This window comes from Canis lupus, chromosome 29 (assembly GCF_048164855.1).
Source record: "Canis lupus baileyi chromosome 29, mCanLup2.hap1, whole genome shotgun sequence".
NCBI lineage: Eukaryota > Metazoa > Chordata > Mammalia > Carnivora > Canidae > Canis > Canis lupus.
The window spans coordinates 40,908,730-40,934,727 of record NC_132866.1 but is presented as its reverse complement, the minus strand read 5'-3'; the positions used below and the strand labels follow the sequence as shown (position 1 = coordinate 40,934,727).

Sequence of the window (25,998 nt, the reverse complement as noted above, 5' to 3'; positions counted from 1 at the left end):
TTACTCATGTGGTGTCTTTCCTCCTCCTTGCTCAGCCCATTCCTACTGGTCCTGCAACTCCTGGCTCAGGTATCACCTGCCATGACCCTCCCTGACCTGACCTCCTGCAGAACAAAAAGACCAAATGCTGCCACTCCTACTCCCTTAGAAATATCAGGCTCAGAGTTAGGAGCAGGAACCCCCCTCTACCTCCACTGTCTGATGGGGAAAAGAGGACCTCAGAGCCCACTAACACCTTCTGCCAGTGGGTGGGGCCTGATTTATAGGTCAGATAGCTGGGGCCAGGGATGGAAGCCTGAGATGGTGGCGGAAGCACTGCACACTGGCCAGTGCAGGCCCTGCTGGTAACCTTGGAGAACCTGGTGCCTCAGAGCTGGAAAACACCTTCCTCCCAGGGAGGCTGGAAGGATCAAACTAGGGCCATCTGTGAACAAGCTTGCAAGGCTCAGCATGTGGCACAAGGCATCCTCCTGTGGCCAGGGAAGGTAGGAGGGCAGGGCTCAGCACAGCCAGCTCCCTCCTCATGGGAAATTGGACTTAGAATCCTGGAAGGAGCCCTCATTGCATATCAGGCCCAACCACGGTCAGCCAGCGAGGACACCAGTGCATGCGGGCACTTCCTGGGGTCCATGCACACCTCAGGGGGCCCGCCTCCTGCCTGAAGGCCACACGGGGACTCCCATGCTGCGTCTCTGTGGTAAAGGTGCTCTGAGCAGCGCAGGCGGAGGCTGTGACTCGCTGGCTCCCTCGGCAGGCGGCAGGCGTTGTGGAGCTCTGAGTGCACGCCCGGCCCTGTGGCTCCCGAGCTGCTGCAGACAGAGGACCCTGCCCCTCCATTCCCAGCCCTGTCCTGGGGGCTTCCCCCAGAAAAGAGGCTTCCAGGGGCCGGCTGCTCTGAGCCTCGCCTCGCGGAGGCTTTCTCTCAGAACCGGAGGCGCGACCGGAGGCCAACGACCACGAGGGCCCTGCCCGGCCCGGGGGCGCCAGCCTCGCACTCGCCCCGGGGCCGCAGCCCTTTACCTTTTGATACTCGTGTCGTACTCGGTCCTCTGCCGGCACAGCTGTGCCCTGAGCTCCGCGACCAGGCCCCGGAGAGCCTCGGAGCAGCGGGCGTAGTCCTGGGTCGGGCCGCCTGGGTCGCTGGGCTCGCCGCCGCCGCCGCGGGCGCCCGCCTCGTCCCGGCCACGGCCCAGCTCCGGAGCCCGGCGGTCCCCCCTGCTGCTGGCGGCGGCGCGGGGCTCGGGGGCCCCCTCGGCGTGCGGGGAGCTGCGGGCGGCCGAGGCGCTGGCCCCGCAGGCCGCGCAGCTGCCCACCGAGCCCCCGGCCGCCGCCTCGTCAGAGGAGGCCCCCGACCAGGCCGTGCCGGGAGCCGGGCCGCCGGGCGGGGGCACGTTGTCGTAGGTGGACAGTCTCTGCGCAGAGCTGCAGCCCTTGAGCCGCTCTCCCGCAGAGGCCCGGCGGGGGCCGCGCAGAGAGGACAGCCCGTCCGCGAGCCGGTTCCCTCCGGAGATGATGGGCCCCTCCAGGGATGAGGCGCCCCCCTTCGGGCTCCCCGGACGGGACCCCGACTGCCGGGAGGAGGACTTCCAGCTGGGCAGAGTCTGCACCCTCTTCCCAGGGCTGGTGGCGACAGGGCTGCCTCGGCCACCCAGGCCCGTAGGAGAGGTCCTGGATAGCGCCGCCACGGTGGCCCCATCCGGAGATGAGGTCCTGTGCGACGGCAGGCCTGGGGTGCCGGGGCTGCCGGGTTCCGGCGGGGCACCCCCCGGGACCTCCCCAGAGCCCCAGCTCACGGCGCACGGTGGGCCCCCACGCGGGGCGGCCAGTCCTTCCTCGGCCCTCGCAGCGAACAATTGGCCGTGTCTGTGGATCAGGACAGTCATCAGGTGCTGGACCAGAGAAGTGCCTGCCAGGAGGACAGTGAGAAGGCCTGGCTGCGGCCGCCTTAAGTCCGGGCTCTCTAGACCACACCCAGCCTGGGGTGCCCCTCAAGAGAGGAGCAGGAGCTCGCCGTCTGCCTCTCCAGAGGAAAGGACGGCCACCACGTCCTCCAGACCCAGACGGCCCGAAGAATCCTGCCCGCGGATCCCCTTCCTTGGACACAGAGGAGGCGCTGTGCCGCCCGGCCAGGTGTGGGGAGAGGCGGGCACTGTGCCCAGCGAGGCTGCAGGGCGGGCCAGCAGCAGGACCTAGACGCCACAGCCTTCTCAGCTGTACCACGTCAGTCCCCTGTACTGCCAATGAGGGCTGTGCCTGGCTGGCCACATTCTGGGGGGGCACAAGGCTCTGGGACAGGGACAGAGATGTCTTACACACACACACACAATCCCACATCCACACGGTCACAACTCACAAATGAATGTATGCAGCCCCCAACATGCACAACCTGCCCTTGCCTCCCCCTGCATGCTCTCCCTCTCTCTCTCCCTCTCTCTGTCACACACACACACACACACACACACACACAATACCTCTTCTCCAGGCCACAGCCCCTGAGATGCAGCCTGTAGTGCCTGACACAGGGGCTTGGGGGTCCGCAATGAAAGGGGAGCAGTACAGTGGAACCATGGTACCTATCTGCTTGCCGTGTTCCCTCCTATTACCCTCCACTAAAGACCAGAGACTGGGAAGGTTTTCAGGTGATAAGGAAGGAGGGGTGGTCGGGTGGGCCCTCCCACTAGGGGTAACCTTATAAGGGTCCTGGAAAACATAAGGAATCCTTAGGCCACAAAAATGGGTGAAGCAGGAACTCGGTGTTTGCTGTTGGCCATTTGTTCAGCCTGGCAGGCCCAGAACCTGGGAGCTCAACGTGAGAGAGTGGGCTCAACAGTCCCAGGGAGATCTGAGCAAGCGTGCCACCCCAAGAATGCCAAGCAGCTGCTATTGCTATTTTTTATCACTATTATTATTATCTCCCCCCAGGGAATGGCTCTGACATCTGGGAGCCAGCGACAACTAAATAACATTTACTTAAGGGAAACAAAAACATCATTGTTTATTTAAGGACAAGGGAGCTGACCTCTTTCCCCCACCCCAGCCTCTCCTGCCATTCTAATTGCTCCCAAGGACCCCATCCACAGGCCAAAGTTCCTTCTGCTTTTATAGCTGGACCCCATGGGGTTGGGGAGGGGGTGGTGAGGAGGTCTAGAGGCTCCTGCCAGGTCCCCGGGACACAGCCCCTTCCTACCGGCTGGGCCCTGGGCTGGACTGATGTAGGGTGATGCTTCTGAGGACACGCCTGGGACTGAGGGGAGGCCAGACCCAGGCAGCACCCGGTACCGCCGTGCACACCTCCACCGTTACCTTCCATGATGGTTACTGGGTCTTCTATCTGTGGCCGAAGTATATTAGGTCCAAAAACAGTTGCCAGGTTCTGGACGCTCATCTTGTTGACATTTGAGTGGGACTGAACTTCATCCAGAAACCTGTACAGTAAGGAAGAAGCAGCTGGCAGAGAAGCAAACGCTGATGCCAGATCCGCTGGGAGTTGCCGGGCCCATGCGCAGCCACATCCAAGGGTATCCGCAAGCTGCCAGGCATAGCCAGCTGCCCTGCCAAACTCAGAAGAGGGCAGAGCTTCCCCCTCTGTGGGGCAGGAGGCGGCCATCCAGAGCAGAGGCCAATGGGACAAGGGAGGACACAGGACTCTCCTGCCTGCAGTGGGGGCAGATGCCCCAGAAGGCCCAGAGCCCTCAGGCATGGCGCTAGATGAGGGCCACACGCATGCCCGCTCCCAGCACCTGGGCCTAGGCCGTTGTGCTCAGGAGGCTGACCCCTGAAGGGAGGGGACAGGGACAGGCACCCAGAGAGGACTCCAGGGACAGAGGGTGCATCTCTCCTCTTCAGAAATGATGCGCCGGAAACTATCGAACACCACCTGCTCCCATGGGGAGTGTCAGCTCCATGGGCATAGGGGCTGTGTTCTTTATGCCCCTCACTGGCTCCAGCAACACCTGGGGAGGGTGGGTGTGGGGTGTGAGAATGACCGGGGCCCCTCTGTAAAGGGAACTGAGCCAAAGTGCAGGAAGGGAAGCTCTCTGCCCCTACTCACTTACTTGCAGATATATCTGAGCAGGTTGTAGTTGGCCAGGGGAAGGCTGCTCACTTGTTTAGCCAACTCCAGAGTCCCCTTGGGATTGAAAGAGAAAAAGAGCATTTCAAAGGCCAGCAAGGAGACTCCAAGGCCCTTTTGCTGGAGGGAGGGCTGGGAGCAGGGGCAGGAATCAGAGTCCAGACCTGTAGCCAAGCCTCAGGGGACCAGAAGGTGCCACCACCTCCATCTCCCTCAGAGGAGCAGCGAGGCTAGGCTTGTGACATCTTGTGGGAGCCGATTTACTCTGGAGAACTGATGTGAAGGGTATGCCTCTGCAGGGCTAAAGAGGAATGGCAGGGCCAGGGCTCAGCACATTTATGGAGACACAAATATTTGCCAGGTAAAGACCCCTCATCTCCCACAGGGCCAGAAGTTCAGCATATAGTCCCTGCCCAGCCAAAGGCACCTGCAGGAGAGGGTGATGGTAGGCTGGGAGCCCTCTGTCCTGGAAGTAGTCTCAAATTCTTTTGGGAGGAGACAGGATATAAATAGATGAAGGGTCTGGTGGTTTCTGAACCCAATGGCTGGCCTGGGTAGCCTAAGGTTGAGGTGGGTAGTAGGAGGAGTCCCTACTGTGTGGGGGTCCAGACCTGGGCCCCAGGCACCCAGAACCATGACGGGAACTCGGCCTGTCCTTCCCAGAGACTGAGGTCTGCACACAGAGAGGACCGTATGCAGACAGGGGATGCTCTCAGCCCCCTCCATTCAGAGCTGCCCCCCACCCACAACATGCAGACAGCAGGATGTTCCAGGCCCCCCTTCACAGAGCAGGAGGTTCATGACCTCCCATCTTACAGAGCAGGCTGTGGGCCAGGATCTATGGGCCAGGAAAGTCAGTTTGTGCCCTGCTCCATACACCCGCCTCCCAGCAGACCCGCTTCCCAGAATGGGCCCCAGGAGCTACTGACCTCCCCCTCGTCCTTGGTGAGCAGCTGGGCACAGCTAAGGAAGTCTTCATACCTGGCGAAGGGGACCACGGGCTCAGGGAGCTCCCGCAGGTAGAGCTTCAACAGAGAGGCCACCGTGTGCACGTCTGTTGTGCTGTGGGCAGGGGGACATGCATGAGGCCTGGGACACCAGGGAACCCCAGGGGTGGCCAGCACCTTGTGCCACTCCCCCAGGGGCAGCCTCTGCTCTCCTGTCCGTGTGTGTTTGTGTGTGTACAGTGAGCCAGGAAACCGGCAGGAGTGAAGGGCCCCTTTCTGCTGGCCTGGTGGTCCCTCTGGGGTCCTCTGCAGGGCAACATGAGAGCTGCTCCGCTCTAAGCAGGCACTGGGTGATGGGAAGCCTGAGCTTGCTCTCTCCCCACCCCCAGGCTGGCCCACAGTGTAAGGGGAGGGGCCATGGCAAAGGCACCTGGCATGCTAGCCTGCTGAACTCCTGGAAAGAGTAGGCGTCCCTGAGCCCTGGCCACTAGGGCCCAGGCAGCTCAGAGGTCGGGCCCTCCCTCTCAGCCTCTGGGCTCTTAGGCACATTATAGACCCTGGGCGTCTATGTTCATCACCCTATTTCCAGCGCCCCAGTGCTCTGTGTGTCTACTCGGAGGCCCCAGTTTTCTGCTCCCCAGCTTGGATTTGCCCAAGCTGGCTTTCCCCCAGTGAAGAGCAGCAGCCCTGGGCCTATTGGCCTCTGGGTTCAGGTTCTGAACTGGGGTCTTGGCACCTCCTCTAAGCTTGCCTTCCTGGATGGACCTGGGCACTAGGTATTTCATGTTTTTCTAGGGCCCTGGATTTAAACCCTGAGCCTGCATCTTCCTCATGGCAGGAACTCAGGAAAGATGAGGCTGGGGCCAAGAGAATGCGGCTGTGCCCTTAAGGTGCCACCTGGCCTTGGCTGTCCACAGCTGGTCTTGCTGAGTTAAGCCCTAGGGTCCCTTCTGGCTTCTCAAGCTGGAGCCCCACCCTGGCTCCTCCTCTATGCCCTCAGCTTTCAGTACTCCTGGGCCTGGGAGGCCTGGCCCACAGCCGGGGTCCGCAGCCCCAGTCCACAGCCTTCTGCCCCCCAGGTTCCTGTAGCCAGATCCTCTGCCCTACCCTGGTCTAGGGAGTCTGGCCCAGCATTCTGTCTCCCCTTCTTTCCTCCCTGCCTAGAAACACACTTCCTCATCCTCTCCTTCTTTCCCTACTCACTGCAGAGCTTTCCTTTTAAACAGTGGCTTAAGGCTTTTTCTTGGTACTCCTTGAACCACGCCCTCCTCACCATCCTCTCCCGCTACACACACCTGCCCTGAATCCAGGCACCCTATCCCAGCACCCAAGGAGAATGTTCTGCAGCCCACAGCTCTGTGGATGCCCACCAGACTGAGAGCCCCACTAAGGCAGGTGCTGTCACCTGTCCCGCTCACTCCCCCAGGACCAGGCTCACAGCATGTGGTGGAAGGGGGCTGGGTGCACAGGCAGGGAGGACAGCTCAGGGGTCCCAATCAGCTTCTGCCCTTTCTGTGGGCGGGACTCAGACAGAGGGAGCTAACCCGAGAGCCTTAGTTTCTCCACCTGTTGGATAACACTTCCATTCCTTGGTATCTCTTCTTTCCTAAGGGCAGACCTCCCCTCAGAATGGGGGCAGTCCCAAGCTCTACATCTATTGACAGACTTGCCCACTGCAGTGATGGGTCCTGGTAGAGGCTGGAGGGACTGAGGGTGTTCTGCCCCAAGACAAGGGCTGGGAAGGCCAGGGCTGCCAGCAGGAACCCATGGGCTTATCTGTGACTGTGAAGGCAGAGCTGAGATGCTCCAACAGAGGCCAAGGCTGGCTTGATGCAGGAAGAACTTTCTATGAAAACTACTCTGTGACGGGTGGGGTCCTGTCTGGGAGAAGAGGCCCCAGGGAGCCACCTCCCTGGTCATAGCCCTCCCTGGGCTCCTAAGTTAAGTTGACTCTACCCACACAGTGCAGCCCTCGATGGGGAAGTCCCAGTGATGGGATAGGACAGGTACCGGCTCCCCACCCCTGGTATCTGAGAGAATGTGGGGCTGCTCCATCTTGCCACTGAAGGGGCCTGAAGGGTGGGAAGCTGAGAGAGGGGCCCTGCAGAAGGTCTAGAGTCCCAAATGGAACCAGCAGAGGCCCTTCTTTTCCCCTGCCTGGGTTGGGTTTACAGGCATCCACTGTGGAAACAGCCTGCATAGTCATGAGTGTGCCTCATCCATGGCAGGATCCATCCCTGAGAGGAGGCCCAGGGCTTCTGCACTGATTCTGTGCCCAATGCTCTGCCCATGGGAACAGTTGGGTGCTGGGGGGTGCTACTGTGGGGAGCCATGCCACCACCACCTTGCTGCCAGGCTTCCTGGAGGCCAACTTACTGCCCCCTGGTGCTTGTGTCCTGGGAGGAGCCCCTACAGCAGGAAATGGACCGGTGATCCCATCTCTACTGCTTTCCCTCAGGAGCTCACCTGTCAAACAGTGGTTTCTCCCCACAGTCGAAGGAATCCTGCAGGTCCCTCACCAGGTTGGCTTGGCCTGGCATGCGGAAGAGCCCCTCCTCGGTGAGCCCATGCTCCCGGATGAAGTCCACACACTGTTCCACCAGCAGGGGGGCCAGACGGGGGCCATACTTCCGCTCATGGTGGACTGTGTCCTCTAGGCGCTGCCCAAAGATCCCTGGGCACAGAGAGGAACTGGTCACACTCTCAGCTGTCCAGCTCAGTGGTGGGGGAAGGGTGCTTTGGACAATGGGGGGCCGGAGGTGCTGTCAGGGCCAAAAGTGTCTCTCTTCTGAGGGAGCAGATGAGGATCTGGAGGGAGGGGTCTATACCAGGCAGCTGGACCCTGGGCCACAAGCAGGAGGGGACAGTGGGCAGGGGGCCTATCCTGTGCTGTGGAATATGTCTAAGCCTGAAGAACTTTCAGAGGGCCCTCAGGGAACACGAATTATGCATTTTATTGATTCATTTATCTGTACAACACTCACCTCCAAACAGGAGTGACTTACATTTAAGATCCCAGAACTATGTCCCCCAAAAGATGTGCCCTAGAATGTTCTTAGCGGCATTCTTTGCAATCCGTCCAAATGGGAAACCACCTGATGCCCATCAGAGTAAAATGAGTGGGCATGTCATGGTCTACTCATACTGTGCAGAACCAGACAACCATAAGAACAGATGGCAAGCAGCTCGCACAAGACAGATGACTCACTGATGTGAAAACTTACTCATGGCTCAGCATCACCGATCGTTAGGCAAATGCAAGTGAAGCCACAGTGAGGTACCACCTTGCACCCCGGGAGGATGACTACTATCAAATCAGAAAGCAGCAAGTATTGGTGAGGATGTGGAGAGATTGGAGCCCTTGTGCACTGTTGAAAGGAATGAAAATGGTGCAGTCACTAGGGAAAACAGGGCAGTGTCCTCAAAAATGTAAAACAGGATTACTGTATGATCCAGCAATTCCACATCCAGGTAAATAAGCAAAGGAACCAAAAGCAAAGACTTGAACAGACATTTCTACATCCATGTTCATAGAACATTATTCGCCATATTCAAAAGGTAGGAGCACTTGGCGGGCTCAGTCAGTAGAGCCTATGACCCTTGATCTCACAGCCAAGAGTTCAAGCCCCAGGCTGGGTATAGAACTTGCTTAAACAAAACCAAACCAAACCAAAGCCAAAGGTAGAAACAACCCAAGTGTCTATCAAAAGATAAACGGATAAACAAAACGTGGTACATACATACAATGGAATACTATTCAGAATTAAAATAAAAAGGAAACTCTGACACATGCTCCAATGTGGATGAATCTCAAAAACATTATGTCAAAGTGAAATAAGCCAGCCACAAAAAGACAAATACCGTATGATTTCGCTTCTGTGAAGTACTTACAATAAGAATTCATAAAGACGGAAAGGAGAATGGTGGTTGCCAGGGACTGGAGGATGGGGGCAGGAATGGAGAGCTGCTATCTAATGGGGTAGAGTTTCAGTTTTACAAGATGAAGGAGTTCTGGAGCTGGAAGGTGGTGATGACTGCACATTGTAAATGTACTTAATGCCACTGAGATGTATGTACACTTAAAAATGGTTAAGATGGTAAATATTAACTCTATTTCACCAAGAATTTTTAAAAATTAAAAAATAACTGCAAGCAGAAGCCAGACCTAGAGTTCACACTGCATGACTCCATCTATGTAACATGCAACACCAGAGCAGGATGTGGTTACCCTGGTGGGTCAGTGACTGGAAGGGGTCGGAGGGGGCTTCGGGAGTGCTGGTAGTGCTCTGATTCTGGACCTGGGTACTCCTTACCCAGCTGTATTCACTTTGAAAAAAATCATTAAACTACCCTTGTGATTTATATACTTTCTTATATGCTACATTTCAATAATGTTTGTAAAAACAAACAAACAAACAAACAAACAAACAAACAAACACAGGAAGCAGGAGATCCAGAGCATTTAATACAGGACAAGAGGCAAATGAGGGATAAAAGGAGAGAGAAAGAAGTAGAGGAACTCTGGACTGAGAAGATCTATGACAACTAAATATACAACCAGCTAAGAGGCTCCTTGCGGCCTAGGCCAAGAGCGGAAGTAGCTGAGGACCATAAAGCTCTCGCTCTCACAGTGATGGTAACAGGAGAAACACACTTCTCCCAGCCCTAAGCTCTATGAGGATTTTCAAATACCTAACATCTTCCACTTGCACACATGACGCAGAGACTTCCCCCACAGGGTGGCTTCTGGGGTGTGCCAGGGGCATGATGCCAGAGCTCCATTCTGTCCAGGCATGTGGCTGCCGGAGATGTGGATGGTGAGCCAGTCAGGTGAGCATTCAGTCTCTCCCTTACCACTGAGCAGTGGAAGGACTCTGGGCACCTACTTAGCTCCCCCCACACTGGCTAGTTTAAAATAAGATACATCAGTTCCTAATACAGTGCCTGGCATAGAGCAGGACTCAGTAAATGTTCGTTCTCCCCCTGCTCGACCCAAGTACAAAGCCTACAGAGTCTGGGGGTGGTGAGACTTCTCCCTTCTAGAAAACATGCCCATGTAGAATGCATCCAGTGATACCATCAATACGTTAGGGAGAAGTGTGTACATGCAAGTGGACTTGTGTGTGCACGTCTGTGCATGCATATGCGTGAGGAGAGGGCGCTAAAACAGCTAACACATGGCACTCAAGGTGCCAGGTCCTGCTCTCAGCACTTCAAAGACACCAGTGCATATAATTCTCATGCAGCTTGTAACCTAGGGACTATTACTTTCACGTCACTATCAGCATCATCCCCATTTTTCAGATGGACAAACTGAGAGGCAAACAAGTTGAAGAGCATGCCCAAATTCACTCAGCACATGGCAGGGTCAAGGTTCAAACCCAAGCAGCCTGGTTCCAGGCCTAGAGAATGTTCTAGGCCACAGTGCTGCTCTTTACCCACACTGATGCCCGGATACCTGGATACTATCCACCCACCAGTCCTGTTCCCCAAGTTTCTCCAGTCTTCACTGGCAGTTCCCACAGACATGGTCAGCACTAAGCAGAGACTATAATGCGACATGAAAGGCAAAGCTGTCTGCCTCCCGGGCCTGGGGGGAGAGCCCGGGGCCCCTGCCCGCAGGGGTGTGGCCTGCGGGCCAGTCAACAGCGTCCTGGCCTCTCTGCCGAGCCTGAGAGCGGCCTGTGCTGGCCCTGGGGACACAGCACCCCTGTTCCCCCTCCCCTCACCCAGGGCTCCATCACCAGCGCTCAACTGCTCTTGTTTAGCTGGTGTGCAAACCACTGTAATGTGAGTTATTTAAAATCAGGAGGTTTCATACAAAAATTGATTTCCAGCTTCTCTTGAAAAACTCCACAGGGCCGGAGGCCGGGAGGTATCCCTGAACAGCAACAGGGGCGGCGTCCCGCCATCCGTGGCCGGGACAGCACACCCCACGGTCCGAGTCCTCGCCAGGCCCTGCCACCTCACGCCCAGCCCAAGCCTGCCTTGGGGGAGGCCCTCACCCCTCTGCTTTGACCTGAACGGCACAGACGGCCCCGGGGTCCTGTGGGCATGGGAGGTAGGGAGCAGGGCGGTGATCGCGGAAGGTAGGAGCGGGAAACCATCTCGTCACCACCTGAGGCAGTGCCAGGCCCTTCAGTGAGCGGGAAGATGACATGTTGAGGGGAGCCACACGTGGGCCGAGGGTCCCCCAAAGGGGAGGGGGCTCGACTGGCACGGCACCCTGGGTGCCCACCTCCCTCTGGCCCGCCTCCCTCTTTGGTCAACGTTACATACTACTTGAGCCCCCTAAGCCACACGTCTGCCTTCCTGCCTCTGGCCCGTGCATAGACCTCGGCCTGGAAGCTCCTTCCTCTCCAGTCTGGGCAAATGTCCTACCAGCCCTTGGGAGCAGCTCTGATGGCCTCTCTGATGGCCCTCCTGCAGTCCTCACCAGGAGCCCCTCCCTGTCCTTCCTGAGCTAGTGCAGGATGGGGATCACTGAGGGGAGGACGGTGAAGGATCCAGAGTTAGTGCTCCCCACCCCTGGGCTTACAGGGGACTGAAGGCCCGTCAGGGAAGAGAGACACTGAGGAGAATTCTACAACTCCTCCAGAGACCCACAAAGCTGGGGTAACCCCGTGCAGCCCTTTCTGCTTGCCCGTCTCCTGTCCCCAGGACACCTGCCATCCTCTGTCTGTCTACCTGTCCATCTACCCTTCCTCACCCTCGCACTCAGGCCTTACCCTGTTCTAGGTAGTGGAAAATGCAATGGGGCAAGCAGGCTGGCCAGACAGAGGGCGGCTGCTGCAGGGCTGGCCCACTGCTGCTCTGGCAGCACCGCCATCTCTAGGAGCCCCCTCCCAACCCCGGCACAACCATGGCCTCCCTGGTAACCCTCATCGCTGCTCACCCTCCCTCCCAGACAGGGCTGTGAGCCAGGAATCGGGAAGTCCACAACCCCAGGCGCTTCCAAATACAGGTGATTTGGGGGAGGAGGTGACGTTGAGACTGGGGTGCAAGAATTAGTGGGAGGCAGCCAAGCAGGCACGTGGGAGTAGGGTGGGTGAGCAGAGGCCCCAGGGCAGATGTGGGTGGGGTCTGATGGGGAACTGCAGGGGCTGGAGAGTGGGTGTGAGGGAGCCTGCTGAAGAGGCAAGGATCCTCAGCTGTGCTGAGCACTGACCTTCTATGCTGCTCGGGGGCTTGGGAAATGGCAACACTGCCCCAGGGCACTCCAAGTGCTGAGCCCAGTGACAGGGCTGGCCTAGGGGTGGGGGTGGAGACCCAGGCAGCAGGTGACGGTCACAACTGAAGGTCACAAAGACAAAGATTTGAGTCTAAATGTGCACTGGTCTGGGTGTACGTTCCAGCTAAGCTACCGAGGAAAGGAGGGGGCCTCAGTTTCTCCACCTATAAACCGGGGTGACCGTGCTGTTTTTAGGAGGCTGCCCTGAGGCCCTGCCCAAGGCACCACCACATCCCTGGCAGGGCTGTAGGGCAGGGCTGTGCCAAGCCTTGCAGGAGACTCTGGGGCCAGATGCTTTGGGGAGGGCCTGGGAGAGCTCACTGCAGCTCTGCCTCCTGGGCGTCCTCCCCGGTGGTCCTCCTGCTGGAGGCAGCCTGCACTCAGGCTACAGAGCCTGGCCTCCCTCAGCCAGGATCCTCTGGCAGAGCCAGGGCTGCGAAGAGCTGCGCTGACCTCCCTCGGCCCTCCTGGCACACCTCGATGGGGAGCCTGGCCAAGAACCAGTTCCAGTAGGTTTGTCAGATCCCTGGAAGCCCAGCCAGTGTGCAGGTTCCTCAAGGTCCCGGCCCACGCTGTTCCCCAGGTACCGAGGGCTCTGCCGCGGAGAGGAAACTGGCAGAGGCTGCGCTTCCTCTGGATGAACCTGCCGGTGGACTCAGAGCTGGGCCAGGCCTCCGCCGCCAGCTCTCCCTGGCAAACATCGGCTCCCACGCTCCTCCCCCGGAATCACAGGCAGGAGCAGGAGCAGGAGCAGGAGCAGGAGCAGGAGCAGGAGCAGGAAGCCGCGGGCCGCAGGCCAGGTGCTCAGCGGGCTCAGCCCCTGTCCCTGATGACCTTGGGTTCTGAGCTCTTCTCTGCAGTTCCATGAGCTGTGAGCAGCCCCAGGAGGGCCTACCCCCGACAGGCACAGTGAAGCAGGTGCTGGGTCCACGTGGCCTTCTCCTGACCCAGGAAGGCGGTCCAAGGCCATGGCACTGCCAGCTCCTGAGGCCCCAGGAGGAAAGGGGGCAGGTGGGACTCCCTTGAGGAGCTCATTCCTCAGTGGGGTCAGGCCTGCTCGGCTCTACCGGGCCCTCTTGTTGGGGGATGGCGGGACAGGCAGGGGACTAGGCCACACTCGGGGGAAAGACACAGCTTACAGCAACATTCTTAGTCTCCCTCCAGAGGTTAGGCCTTTGGGAAGTCGTCCCTGCTCGGGCCTTCCACCCTTCCCGCTCGGTGAGCCTCCACCTGCCTGGCCCTGCTCCAGAGACTCCACAGCCTCACAGGTGCCCTGGGGACAGAAACCAGCCCCGGCTGACATCCGCCCGGGACAGCCATCTCCGCAGGGTCTTGCCGAGGGCGAGCCGGCCCCGTCCGCGGGATCCCTCTCCTCCTGGTGGTGGCCAGCCCGGGCGGGGCACCGTGGCCTTCCCCTTCCCGAGGCCCACGGCGGCGGGGGCGTGTGCAGACGTGGGACGAGCACTGCGCCTGTGCTTGGGGTCGGGACCCTGGGGCTCCCCCCAGCTCGTCCCCCGGCGGGTCCCCGCTCCGCTCGCGCTGGCACCCGGGGCACGAGATCCTATGCCGCCGCGTCTCCTATCTCCTGTCCTCCGCCCCCCGCGCCCCGCCCCGCGGCCCCCGCGCCCCGCGCCCCCCGCGCCCCGGCGGCCGCCGCTTCCCCGCACCCGGTCGCGCCCTACCTGGGGCGGCGGGCGCGCAGCAGGCGGGCGGGCGGCAGGGCGGCGGCGGGCGGGCGCAGCAGCGGGAGGAGGTCGGCGAGGCCGGCATCGGCATCGGCATCGGCATCGGCACCGGCCCGCGCGGGTGCGGCGGCGGCGCAGGAATGCCCGGCACGCGCAGGTGGCAGGTGGCAGGTAGCGGCCTGCCCGCCGCCGCCCCGGGCCGGGCCGCAGGGAAGCGGGGAGGGCCCGGCGCTCGCGAGTCCCCGAGACGTCGCCCCGGGACCCCGCGCCTGAAGTCGGCCCGGGAAGGGCCCCGTCCAGATGTCGCAGCCCCTGTCCCCCCGGCCCGGCCGCAGCGAGGAAGGCCCGCAGCTGCCCGCGACTCCCCGAGGAGCTCCTGTTCCGTGGCCCCGCGGGCTGGGAGGCGGGTGTTGGCCCAGGAACGTCAGGTAACTCGCCTGGGTCACGCAGCTGGGGGACAGCCGACCACGGACCTAAAGCGGGGGCTCCTGGCTCCAAAGCGGGTGCTTGGGACTTAAAGTCAGGTGTCTAGCGCAGCCCTGACGGCTAAGTATCCATGTCCCCATTTTACAGACGCGGCTGCTAAAGCTTAGAGGGGTTATGTAGTTGTCCTAAGGCCACACAGTAAGTAACAGACTTTCCATCTAAACCTAAATTACCTATCTGCAGGGATACATTTCTACAAGGGCAGGATGCTGTCCCAGGAAATGAGCCCCCAATCCCATACTTCCAAAGTTTGAAGAGCAGAATGGATAGCCAGCGGCAGGGATATACCAGGAGGGTGGGTGGAAAGCAAAGCCCAGCTGGGGGCTTTGCAACACCAGACAGGAGGAAAAGAGGTCCACAAGGGTCTGTGGGCCAAAACCTGTAAGGGAGGGGCTTAGGAGAGCCCTGGGGTTGGAAGGGGTGGGGGCTCCTCCAAAAGCTGAGTGTGCAGGGCAGGGCCACTCTTTTTACTCTACTGAGCAGGGCTGGGGCTAGGATGCGGCAATATGAGGCACTCACCACAGGTGTCAAAAGTTTCAATAAGATATTTTATTGCAGTATTTTAACACAGATAAATTAAATGCAAAAAAAAAAAAAAAAACATGACGAATGAGTTAATCAAAATTTTAAGTAATGACAGGCTCTAGCCCTGCTCTTGCAAACTCTGTGAGCACCTAACCCTAATCCCACAGATCCTGTCTTTATTTACAATTTCAATATTTATCATGGGTGTGGTAGGCTACATAATGACCCCTCCCCAAATGTCCACATCCTAATCTCTGGGACCTGTGAGTGTGTTACCTTACCCAACAAAGGGACATGGTAGACATGACTAAATTACGGATGGAGAGATGATACTGGATCATCCAGGTTGGTTGCATAAAAGGGAAGAAGAGAGAAGTATGACTACAGAAGCAGTAATGATGTAAAGAGGGAAGCAGCGACCTGGAGTGATGAGGCCACAACCAAGGAAGGAAGGCAGCATCTAGAAGGTACAGAGAGGCGAGAGCCCTCGGAAGGAACAGGCCCTGCCAACACCTTTATTTTAGCTCTATAAGACTCAGTTCTGACTTCTGTCCTACAGAACTGGGAGAGGATATATTTGTATTGTTTTGAGCCACTCAGTTTGTGGCAATCTGTTGAGCAACGATAAGAAACTAACATAATGGACTTTTTGCATTAATTTTCATTTAAAGAAAATTTCAATAAAATGTTTATCTTGACTGCTTCGTTTGCTGGCGCACCCTTAAATTCTGTGCTGGAGGCCACTGAGGCTCCTAGATCCTGGCCCTGATACAGTGTGGGGGTGGAGGGCTGGGTTGAGGGGAGGGGCTCAGTGTGCTTCCTTCCCAGAGCTCACCTACCTGAGAAGGGAGGAAGGGCATTTCATGATGAGGGCCACAAGCCAAGGAATGCCCCGGCCTAAACCTGCCAGAAAAACCTGGAGCTCCCGTGGCCCCGGGACCCCTGTGTCTGAGTAGCACTGCCCACCTTAAAGAGAAGGGCCCAAGGCCTCAAGTTGAAGCAGCTACTCTGGGGTAGGTGGGCCCTCCCCCTGGACCTGTGGGCTCTGGTGCTGACCTGCTTTCTCCTCCTGAGCTTCTGTTCTCCCACCTGTGTGGTCATCACATTAGGCCTGCCAGTCTCTAGGGAATCCCCCAACCACCATTCCCCAGATGGATGGAAGTCCACAGGTGCCCTCCATTTAGAAGGTTCTGGACTCAAATGGGCACTGATAATGAGGTCTAGATTATGCCCTGGAGGGGATGGTGCCCATCCCACATTGGGGGCTACTTTTAGTGGTGGGACCTGGTAGGGGTGGGTATTCAGAGACGGTCATCAAATTGTCCTCTTGGGCCAGGGCCAAGAAGCTGAGAAGCTGGGGGTGGTCTGTCCTCTCAAATCGGTTCCTGGTGACTGGTGACCCCGGCTGGGGTGGCCCCCATTTCTGTGCTGTGTGTCCTATGGCCTGGGGTCCAAGGCCACAGGGACAGCCTCTCTCCTCAGTCTGGATGGCCTGCCTCCCCCGACCTCCACCCCTCTCATCAAGACAACTAGTCAGATCCAGAGGTTGTGCTGCTTTGATGCTTACCCAGCAAGAGAGAATCTGCAGATAGGCCCACCCTGAGGGCGGCTGCCCCCGCTCCCACCTCGGCTGTGTGCCATAGGGCAAACTGCTAAACCTGTCTGGGTCTCTCTGCCTCCCTCTATAATGTAATTTTGCTACAACTAACCCCTGGCAAGAGTAGCACTTAGCAAGCATGAGGCCCCTCCCTCTTTCCTCAGCCTGATACGGAGGACAGGGCTCCCTGGAAGCGGCCGAAAGCCCGAGGAACCTGGGCAGAGGACACCCGGAGGCCCCATGGCCTCCCTCTCTCTAGAGCAGGCATCTAGCAGTGGGGCTCTGAGAGCCAGCACACCTGGGTTAGAACCCAGCTTCCTGCTGACTTCTCTGTGACCTGATGGAGCATTTGAGCCTCCCTGCTGCTAAGTGTCCTTAGGGGAGTTAGGACAGTTTCCTGGGGCTGTTGCAGAGCCTGACACAGGAATATGCTGAATGAATGTTAGCTGCTCTGGCGAATGGCAATGCCTCTGGAAACTTCTCCGTCTCCCCCCCCCCCCCCCCCCCCCCGCCCCAATGGCTCGGCTCACTGGCGCTAACTCTCCACTGGCTTCATCTTAAAAGTGGCCACAGTAAACTCTTTCCTGGCCTGTGATTGGAGCTCTACATAGCCCAAGGGGAAACCAAGAAGGCCAAGTTGATGGAGCACTTCCCAGCACAGCTGCCAGGAGGGACGGAGGCAGGAGGGAAGGAGGACTTCCAGTCCAGCAAGGTGGGTAAGAGGCAGCCAAGTGGCTAGAGTCCCGAGTTTCTCAGGAGGCAGTGGTGAGCAGCCCCCACTAAACCACCTTGCTGGCTTGCCAGGCTCACCCAAGGTAAGGCAGCTGCTCCTTCACCTCTCCTCCTGGTAAACAGCCCTGGGCTCCCCTCCCTGTCAGAGGGGCCTGTGGCTGGGAGCTATTTCCCCTGCCCTGGGGATGCGAGCTCACAGACCCCAGGAGCACAGCAAGGGAAGGAGGCCCCAGGGTGCCATGAACCCACCCCTATGCCCAGAAAAGGCCAGATCTTCCCTTTATGAGCCTGGGGCATGGACAGCATCCAACGCCTTTGGAGGTGTCTCCTCCTCCACCTGGCTAGTGGACCGTCAGGGTCCATGCGAATAGGCTGAAGGTACCAGGATCATGCTCGAGTGTCCCATCTGTTGGCTTAGTGACCTGAAGCCCAGACCAGATCAGCCACAGTCTATTCTCTCCCCTTTTGGAAGAGCTGCCCAGAAAGGCCCGGCCAGGCCCCCAGACTTGGTGGGTCAACATTCAGGGGAACGAGAAATAAGACTTTCTCCTTCAATCTCCTGGATGAGTTGGGATATGAAGCAAGCAGCACTGGGGAGAAGTGGTCCACTAAGATCTCAAACTCCACCACTGCTGGCCCAGGCTAGGTCAGTGACCTTTCATCCTGAACCTGATTGTGCTTTGAGGGCCTTCCTTTGGAGAGGTCATTCTAGCAAACAGCAAACTCTGCTGGCTGGACTCAAGAGGTTGCATTGTATCCCTCCAAGTTGTCTCAAGGCTGGGATTGTCTCCATGTCAAGTGTCCTACCCTGTGGCTTCTGGAAGCTGCATTTCCCCCCTCTTCTTCTGTCTTCCATGTGATTTCTGAGGAACTGAAGAGGGAGAAAAGTGGCTCCAGAAGGCCAGAGGGAAGTCTCCAGTGGCCTGCAAAAGCCACACAAGTGGGCTGGGGCAACGAAGCTGTGATGCCACTGCAGGCCTGCTGTCTGGCCCCTCGCACCCATCCCCAGCACAGGGCAGTCACTGGGGGCGGCGTTCCCGAGTAGAAAGCTGGGTTCCCAGCCCCAGGATGACGGCTCTCTGCTGCCACTTGCCAGGTCAGGACAAAGGGCTTCTGGGCTGCACTAGGCAGTGCCTGCTGGTCTGTGAGCAGGACAGTTGCGGTGCTCTTAGTTACTGAGCACTAACCCCCAGACTCCCGCATCCAGCTGCCCACACAGCACCTGCCCTGGTTTAAGGACAAACAACACCCCAGGGATGCCTGGGTGGCTCAGTGGTTGAGCGCCTGCCTTCAGCTCAGGGCATGATTCCAGGGTCCTGGGATGAAGTCCCACATCAGGCTCCCTGCCTCTCTGTGTCCTTCATCAATAAGTAAATCTTTAAAAAAATCCCAAACAGACACCCCAAACTCTGATGTGTCCCAATGGAACTGCGGTCTTGCCGCAACCCCCAAACACACTCTACACTGAGTCCTTCTGTCTTGGCTAATGACAGCTCTGTCCCCACGGCCACCCATCGAGCCCTCGGAGTCGACCTGCCTGCCCCCACTCTCACACCCCCATCCAGCCCTTGTCAGTCTGATTTCCAGAACAGTCTCAGAACCTGCTAACTTTCACTGTCACCCACCAGAGCGAAAGCGCCCTTGTCTCTTGCCTGGAGCAACTCGAATATTTGTGTCCTGGCTTTGCCTTTTCGTCCCTCACGAGTTAGCAGTCAGAATGGCCCTTTCCAGCTGTAGATCAGATGCCGTCACTCCTCAGCCCAAAGCCCTCCAATGTCCTCCTGCCCCTTTTACTTCGGAGTGAGAGCCAAAATCCCTATAGGGGTGTGGGAGGCCTGGGCGGCAGACTCCTCCCCATGTGCCCTGTCCCTCGCCCTTCAGGCCCATCTGCCTCCATGCTGGTTCAAGACCACATCAGACGTGCTCCACCGTGGCCCAGGCTATCACCTCGGTCCCGGACATCCTGGCTGGCCTTCTCACCTCCCAACACTGTTTGAATGTCCCGCCCTCCCCACTGTATTTAAAACTGCTGTCTGTGTTTCCTTTTTTTTTTTTTTTTTTTTTGTGTGTTTCCTTTGATAGCACTCACCGCCTTCTAAAACACAGAGGTTCACAGGACGTGGGCCCCAGGCCAGCAGCACTAGGAGAAGCTGGGAACTTGTTCGAAATACAAACTCTAGGACATCCCCCAAGTGAGCAGGAAGGAACCAGCAGTGTGTTTTCACAGGCCTTCCTCTGGGTGACTCGGATGCCCGCTAACGCTGGCAAATCACAGCTCTGTACCTGTGATTTACTTTCCTGGTGAGTGGCCGTCTTGAGTGGGACAGAAGGTCCCTCTGATCTCTTTTGCCCTGTCACATCCCCTGCCTATGCAGGATAGATGTGCTGTTTGCTGAATGAATCAGGGCCACCTAGTGCTGAGGGGTTGCTGAGCACTCTGCATCGATCTCTCTTAAAGATACTCTCATTCCCATTTTGCAGAAAAAGGCACAGAGAGGGTAACTGACATACCCAGGGTCACACAGCAAGCAAAGGACCAAGCCAGATCACATCAGCCCACAGCCCGATGCTGAAGTCTGTGTGCATACTGCCTCCTCTCAGCCACCGGTGCAACTGGTGTCACCACGCACCTTCCTCTCCACATCAGATCCACCTCCGAGGGGCTTATAGTTGTCTTTGGATTCCAGGCAGCCCTGCCTCTCACAGTGAGCTGGTTCGGAGGGGCTACCCTGGGTCCCAGAGCTGGCCACAGAAATCCAGACATCCATGGGACAGCGTTACCCTCTTCACAAGATCACGCCTTCCAATCCATGAACACATGTCTTTGCATCCATTTGGGTCTGTTTCCATTTCTTTCAAACTATGTTTTGTGACTTTCAGAGTAGGAAGTTTTATACTTTTTTTGTTAACATTGATTCCTAAGTATTTTTTTCTTTCGGATGCTACTGCAAATGAAGTCTTCTTAATTTTATTTTCAGTCTGCTCATTGCTATTGAACAGAAATACGATTGATTTGTGCATACTGACCTTACATCCTGCAGTCTTGCTGAATTTTTTATGACTTCTAATTGCTTTCTAGTGGATTTCTTAAGGTTTTCTGTACAGGAGATGTTATCTGCAAATAAGAAACACGTTTATTTCCTTCTTTCTTTCTAATCTGGATGTATCTTATGTCATTTTCTTGCCTAAGTGCTCTGGCTACAGCCTCCAGCAGAGTGCTGAACAGAAGTGAAACTGAGAACCCGTGCCTTCTTCTAGATCTCAGAAAAGGATCCTGTCTTCCTCCATAAGTATAATGGTGCATGTGGGTTTTCTGTAGATGCCCTTTATCAAGTTGAGGAATTTCCTTTCTATCCCTATCCCTAGGTCTTTGAATATTTTTATCATGAGAGGGAGCCAAATTTTATTACAGGATTTCTCCAAGTCTCCTGAGGTATCATGTGGTTTTTGTCTTTTCTTCCATTGGTGTATTACAAGTGTTGATTTTCAGATGGTAAACCACCCTTGCATTCCTGGAATAAAGCTTATTGGCTGGGATGCCTGGGTGGCTCAGTGGCTGAGCGTCTGCCTTCAGGTCAGGGCTTGATCCTGGGGTCCTGGGATCGAGTCCTACATCGGGCTCCCTGTGTGGAACCTGTTTCTCTCTCTGCCTGTGTCTCTGCCTCTCTCTGTGTGTCTCTCAACAATAAATAAATTTCAAAAAAAAATCTCATTTGGTCATGGTGTACAATCCTTTTGTGTATTGCTGGATTCAATTTGTAAGCATTTTGTCGAGGATTCTCGCATCTAGATTCAGAAGAGCTGTCAGTGCTCCAGCCAGTCTTCTCTCCTGCTGTACCATCAATCTTTCGCATTGCTGTTTTGTCTCCTGACTTAGAAAAGCAAAACAAAAGCCAATCCTCTCTTTACCTGACTTTCCCTCCAGCTCCTGCCCTATTTATCTCTCCCTTTACAGCGAACTTCTTGAAACAGTTTTGCTGTAACAGTTCGTGACAGTTATTGTCACGCTCCAATACCCTCCCCTTACCCTTTTCATGCCCAGCATTCTCATCGCCGGCTCGCCACCAGAGCCATGCACCCAGGTCGGCGGAGCTGTGCTCAAAGTCCGCTCTCTTCCACTTCGTCTGTCGATGGTGCTCGCTATCACTGTTCCTTCCTCCCTAGACATTCTCTTTACTCAGCCCTGGGTCCCCAGCTCACTCCTAGCTCCACTCCTCACTTCTGAACCGCTTCTGCTGGCTCCTCCTCTGCCCCTGATGTCTAACGGATTGCAGCTCAGAGCTCAGCCCTGGTCCTCTGCTGTCCCTCCGCTCGTTCCACGGTGTGTCACCCAGCCTCATGGCCTCAAACTCCATGCATGGTCAACAGCCCCCAGATTCTCCAACCCAGTCCTCTCTCCAATTCTCTACCCTTGAATGTTTAGCCGCCTGCTGGACATGTATACTTAGGTCTCTAACGGGTGTCTCAGACTGAGCCCCAATGCGATCTCTCAGTCTTCATTCCAAACACTGTACTTCCTGTGGTTTTTCGCATCTCAGTCAATGGCTAATTACCCTGACTTCTCTCATTCTCTATGTGTTTCTCCCATTCCAGCAGGGAAACATGACTGCCTTTACCTTAACATATATCAAGAATTCAGTCACTTCTCATCACCAGTAGCATCTAGAGCCAAGCTGCTGTCATCTCTCACTGGCATTATTGTATAATGAGCTCCTAACTGGTCTCCCTGTTTCACTCTTTGATCTGTTCTCAACACATGGCTGGAGGGATCCTGTTAGAACCCAAACCAGGCCCTGCCACTCTGTTCAAAACCCACCCATGGCACCACAGACCTCAGGAAAAGCCAGAGTTGTCACCGTGACGATAAGGCTCTACTGATTTACACCTCATTGCCTCTTTGACCTGTTTCCTGCTCTCTCCATCTTCACAGAGTCTGTTCCAGGCACACTGGCTTCCTTGCTGCTCTTCCAACACAGACGCTGCTGCCTCTGCCTCCAAAACTCTCCGCCCAGATATACATGCAATTCACCCTTTCATCTCCTTTACTCAGAGGTCATGAAATTCCGACCCCCATCACTCTCACTCCACTCTCCACCTTACCTTTCTCCACTGAGCACATCATTGTCTAACCTGCAACGGGCTTCCTTATCCTACCTGCTACCTATTTTCTCTTCTAGAGTGTGCAGTTCACAAAGGAGGGCAGGGACCTTGTCTGTCCTGCTCACTGCTGTATTCCCCGGCCCCTAGAACACATCCTTAAGTGAATGAGTGACTAGCAGAATGAATGAATGAATGCATGCATGACCAGACAAGAGGCCCTACAGTTGGGGACTCCTCTGGGCAGGCCATTGACGGTAACAGGCTCGGCTGAGCCCGTGCACCGGCCCCCAGGTCTCTTGGTGGGGACGGCCAAGCTCTCCCCTGACGGTGGCAGGTACACTGCCCACTCCTGTCTGTCAGAGGTGGCCGCTCTCTGCCAGAACAAACAGCTTGAAAGGGCTCACAGACTCCCTGATTTGTAGTGAAAGAAGGACTGATCCCCCAAGCCTCCCTTCCAGGGGAACCCAGGCTAATAACAGCTTTGCCAGGAAGCCTGCGGAGGCTGCTGAGCCCACCTGCCAGTGCCCACTGCTTGTCTAGACATGTCAGCCATTGCTACCCCCTGGGATTTCTGCATTTCCTCTATGCTTCAGGTAGAAGGGAGGTAAGCACCTTTGATGACGGTTCCTGTTTTAATTCTTACAAGCTCTTCAGCACACAGCCTGGGAAATTTGATAAATGCCAGGGGCCTGAGGGAGGGTCAGATCTGGGGTCTAATGTGGGATTCTGCAAAGGGTCCCAGTTGTGGGCAAGCACAGAGGAGGAAGGGAAGAAGGGGGCAAGAGAAAGACACAGAGAGAAAGAGAGAGACATGTGGCCGGAAGACAGCACCCTGTGTCGATGGGCTGTGCCAGCGCCCTGCATGGTCTGAGTCAAAGCCCGGTGTCCAGCGTCAGAACATCCACCCCCATTTCTCAGCCTTGCTCCCTGCCTAGCTGGGATGTCTTAGACAAGTTTTGTAGTCTCTTTGGCCTTCAGTTTCTCCTTATTTTTTTAATATTTTATATACTGAAATATGTAACATCCAGACACGTACCTAAGGCATCTATGTATAGATTAACACATTATTATAAAATGAAGCCTGTGTAGCCAGGGCTACTACCCTGACTTGTACAGCATTCATTTCCCTGCCTTTCTGTATTTCTACTGCCTAACTACCTATCTCCAAGTAATACAGTTTCCTTCTCCCCTATTTTTATAACTTCACAGAAATGGAATCATCCCTATAGCATGTTCCTGGGCTTCCCTTGTCCCATGGTATGTCTACAATTCATGCATGTTGCTAGGTAGACCTGTAGTTAATTCTCCCTCATTGCTGTAGCATTTCTGCTGCAAGGGCAAGTCATCTGCATTTATCCATCGTATTGTTCCTAAACACTGGGTTGGTATCAGGCCATCATGAGTAAGGCTGCTGTGAACATGTGACATGTATAAGTCCCCAGCATCTCTGTCATGTTTTTTTTTGTTTGTTTTGTTTTTTGTTTTTTGTTTTTTTTTTTTTTTTTTATTTTTTTTTTTTTTAATTTTTTTTTTTATTATTTTTATTTTATGATAGGCACACAGTGAGAGAGAGAGAGGCAGAGACACAGGCAGAGGGAGAAGCAGGCTCCATGCACCGGGAGCCCGATGTGGGATTCGATCCCGGGTCTCCAGGATCGCGCCCTGGGCCAAAGGCAGGCGCCAAACCGCTGCGCCACCCAGGGATCCCTGTTTTTTGTTTTTTTTTGAGAGAGAGAGAGAGATTGAGCATGGAGAGAGGAGCAGAAGGGGAGAGAAAATCTCAAGCAGACTCCATGCTAAGCGCAGAGCTGGACATAGGCTCAATCTTACAACCTTGAGATCATGACTTGAGCCAAAATCGAGAGTTGGATGCTGAGTTGACTGCACCAGCCAGGTGCCCCTTTGTGCACATATTTCCACCTGGGACATGCCTAGCAGTGGATCTGCGGGGGCCTAGGTGTGCGTAGCATGAACGTTCACAGGTAATGCAGGTTTCCCTAGTCATACGTGCAGTGCCTATAGCTCTCTGTCCTCGTCACCACTGCAAACCACCTGCCTTCTTCTTTTAATCTTTCAGGTGGTGACTGCCCTGATCACTAGCAAGGTTGAGCACCACTGCCCATGCTCACGGGGCATGAGGATGTGTCTGGGTGAAAAGCCTGCTCAAGTCTCTTGCCCAAGCCTCTACTGGCTTGTCTGTCTCTGCCTTACTGATGTACGGGAGTTTGAGGAATAAGTTGTTTGTTTGGGGTGTGTGGCAAACACCTTCTCCCACCCTAGAAGCTTGTCTTTTCACTTTCCTGGTCTACCTTTTAAAAACAGACACTCTTCCTTCTGTGAAGTATAATTTATGAACCTTTTCCTAAAAGATGAATGACTTTTGTAACTCCTGCAAAAAATCTTTCTATCCTCTAAGATCGTGACGATGTTCTCCTTCCCCCCCTGTGTCCACAGTGGCACCTGTCATAAATCAATATCCATAAATCAATATCAATATGCTTGTCATAAATCAAGCACAAGGGTTTGCTCCTGGGCTCTGCTCTGTTCTAGGGGCTCAATTTCCACCACCCTGCATTGAAGGACATCTGTGAAGGCTGCAGAAATCCCCGGGTGGGCTTAGGGTCTTAGGGTGGGAGGTGCCACAGTCATGAGCAGGCAGGGAGGCTGTGGCCAACACTGTGAGGCTGTGTATGCTGCACAGGGAAGAAACGGCCTCTCAAAGTTCTATCGACTGTGCTACATGAAGACTCACGGTTCTAGGAAAGGTGGCCAGGCAGGCCACAGCCAGGAGGGGCCGAGGAGAGCTGGCGAGGCACGGGGTGAAGAAGAGGCCCAGCCTATCGGGCACACTGGTCTGGAGATGGGTTCTGAGCCCCCCGAGGTGAGCCTGTGCCCAGCATGGACTGTACACTCCCAGACACCTGGGGGGACAGGAGACATCCATGGCTTGCACGGTCACAAGCCAGCAGCTCCTGGTCTCCGCATTCAGCCCAGCCAGCAGGTGACCCCTTCTCAAAGCTCTTCTCATGATGACCATGGAGGGACACCAACCTACAGAGACAGCAGCTGCACAGCCAGGGGCCAACCTGCCCTTCTCTTGCACCCCATGTCCCTCAGCAAACCCAGCAGCTCTGCCTTCAGAATACACCTGTGGCTGGTAGCTCTTCACCATCTCCTCCATGCCCAGGCCAGCCTGTGCTTCCCGTTGCCCCAGTCTGACGGCTCTCTCTGCCTGCTGCATCTCCTCATCTCTCTCTGCTCCACCTCTCACATGGCAGCCAGAGGCCCCTTAACAAATCCCAGTCAGGTCATGTCTATCTCCTGCTCAGAGCCCTCCTTGATGCCCCATCACTTTAGAACAAAGTCTAAGATCCCCACCATGTGCCCAAGGCTCCAGTAACATCTCCTGTCCTCATATCCTAAGACCCGCAGGCCTTCCTGAGATTCTGTGTCCACATCTCTCATTCCTGCCTCAGGACCTTTGCACTTGCACTTCTGACTGAATGTTCCTCACCCGGCATTCCCCTGGCCCTCCTGGCCATTTCCCTGAGCTGGCTGGGCTACAGCATCTAACACAGCATCCCCTATCATCCTACTTAGCTTGACTTCATTATGTTTCTCTC

At 56.0% G+C, this 25,998-nt stretch overlaps 1 protein-coding gene across 5 annotated transcripts in view; it reads right to left on the bottom strand.

Annotated features, from left to right (window-relative positions):
- ARHGAP22 (Rho GTPase activating protein 22) overlaps positions 1 to 25,998 on the bottom strand; it is a 136,214-nt gene that overhangs the window by 3,277 nt on the left and 106,939 nt on the right. For all 5 annotated transcript variants that reach the window (XM_072806372.1, XM_072806374.1, XM_072806373.1 and 2 more), the window contains 5 exons: positions 7,486 to 7,693; positions 5,002 to 5,134; positions 4,056 to 4,129; positions 3,304 to 3,425; positions 1,021 to 1,906 (listed from right to left, as the gene is read on the bottom strand). In XM_072806372.1, the coding sequence (XP_072662473.1) occupies positions 1,021 to 1,906; positions 3,304 to 3,425; positions 4,056 to 4,129; positions 5,002 to 5,134; positions 7,486 to 7,693 (1,423 nt within the window). The remainder of the gene's footprint in view (positions 1 to 1,020; positions 1,907 to 3,303; positions 3,426 to 4,055; positions 4,130 to 5,001; positions 5,135 to 7,485; positions 7,694 to 25,998) is intronic.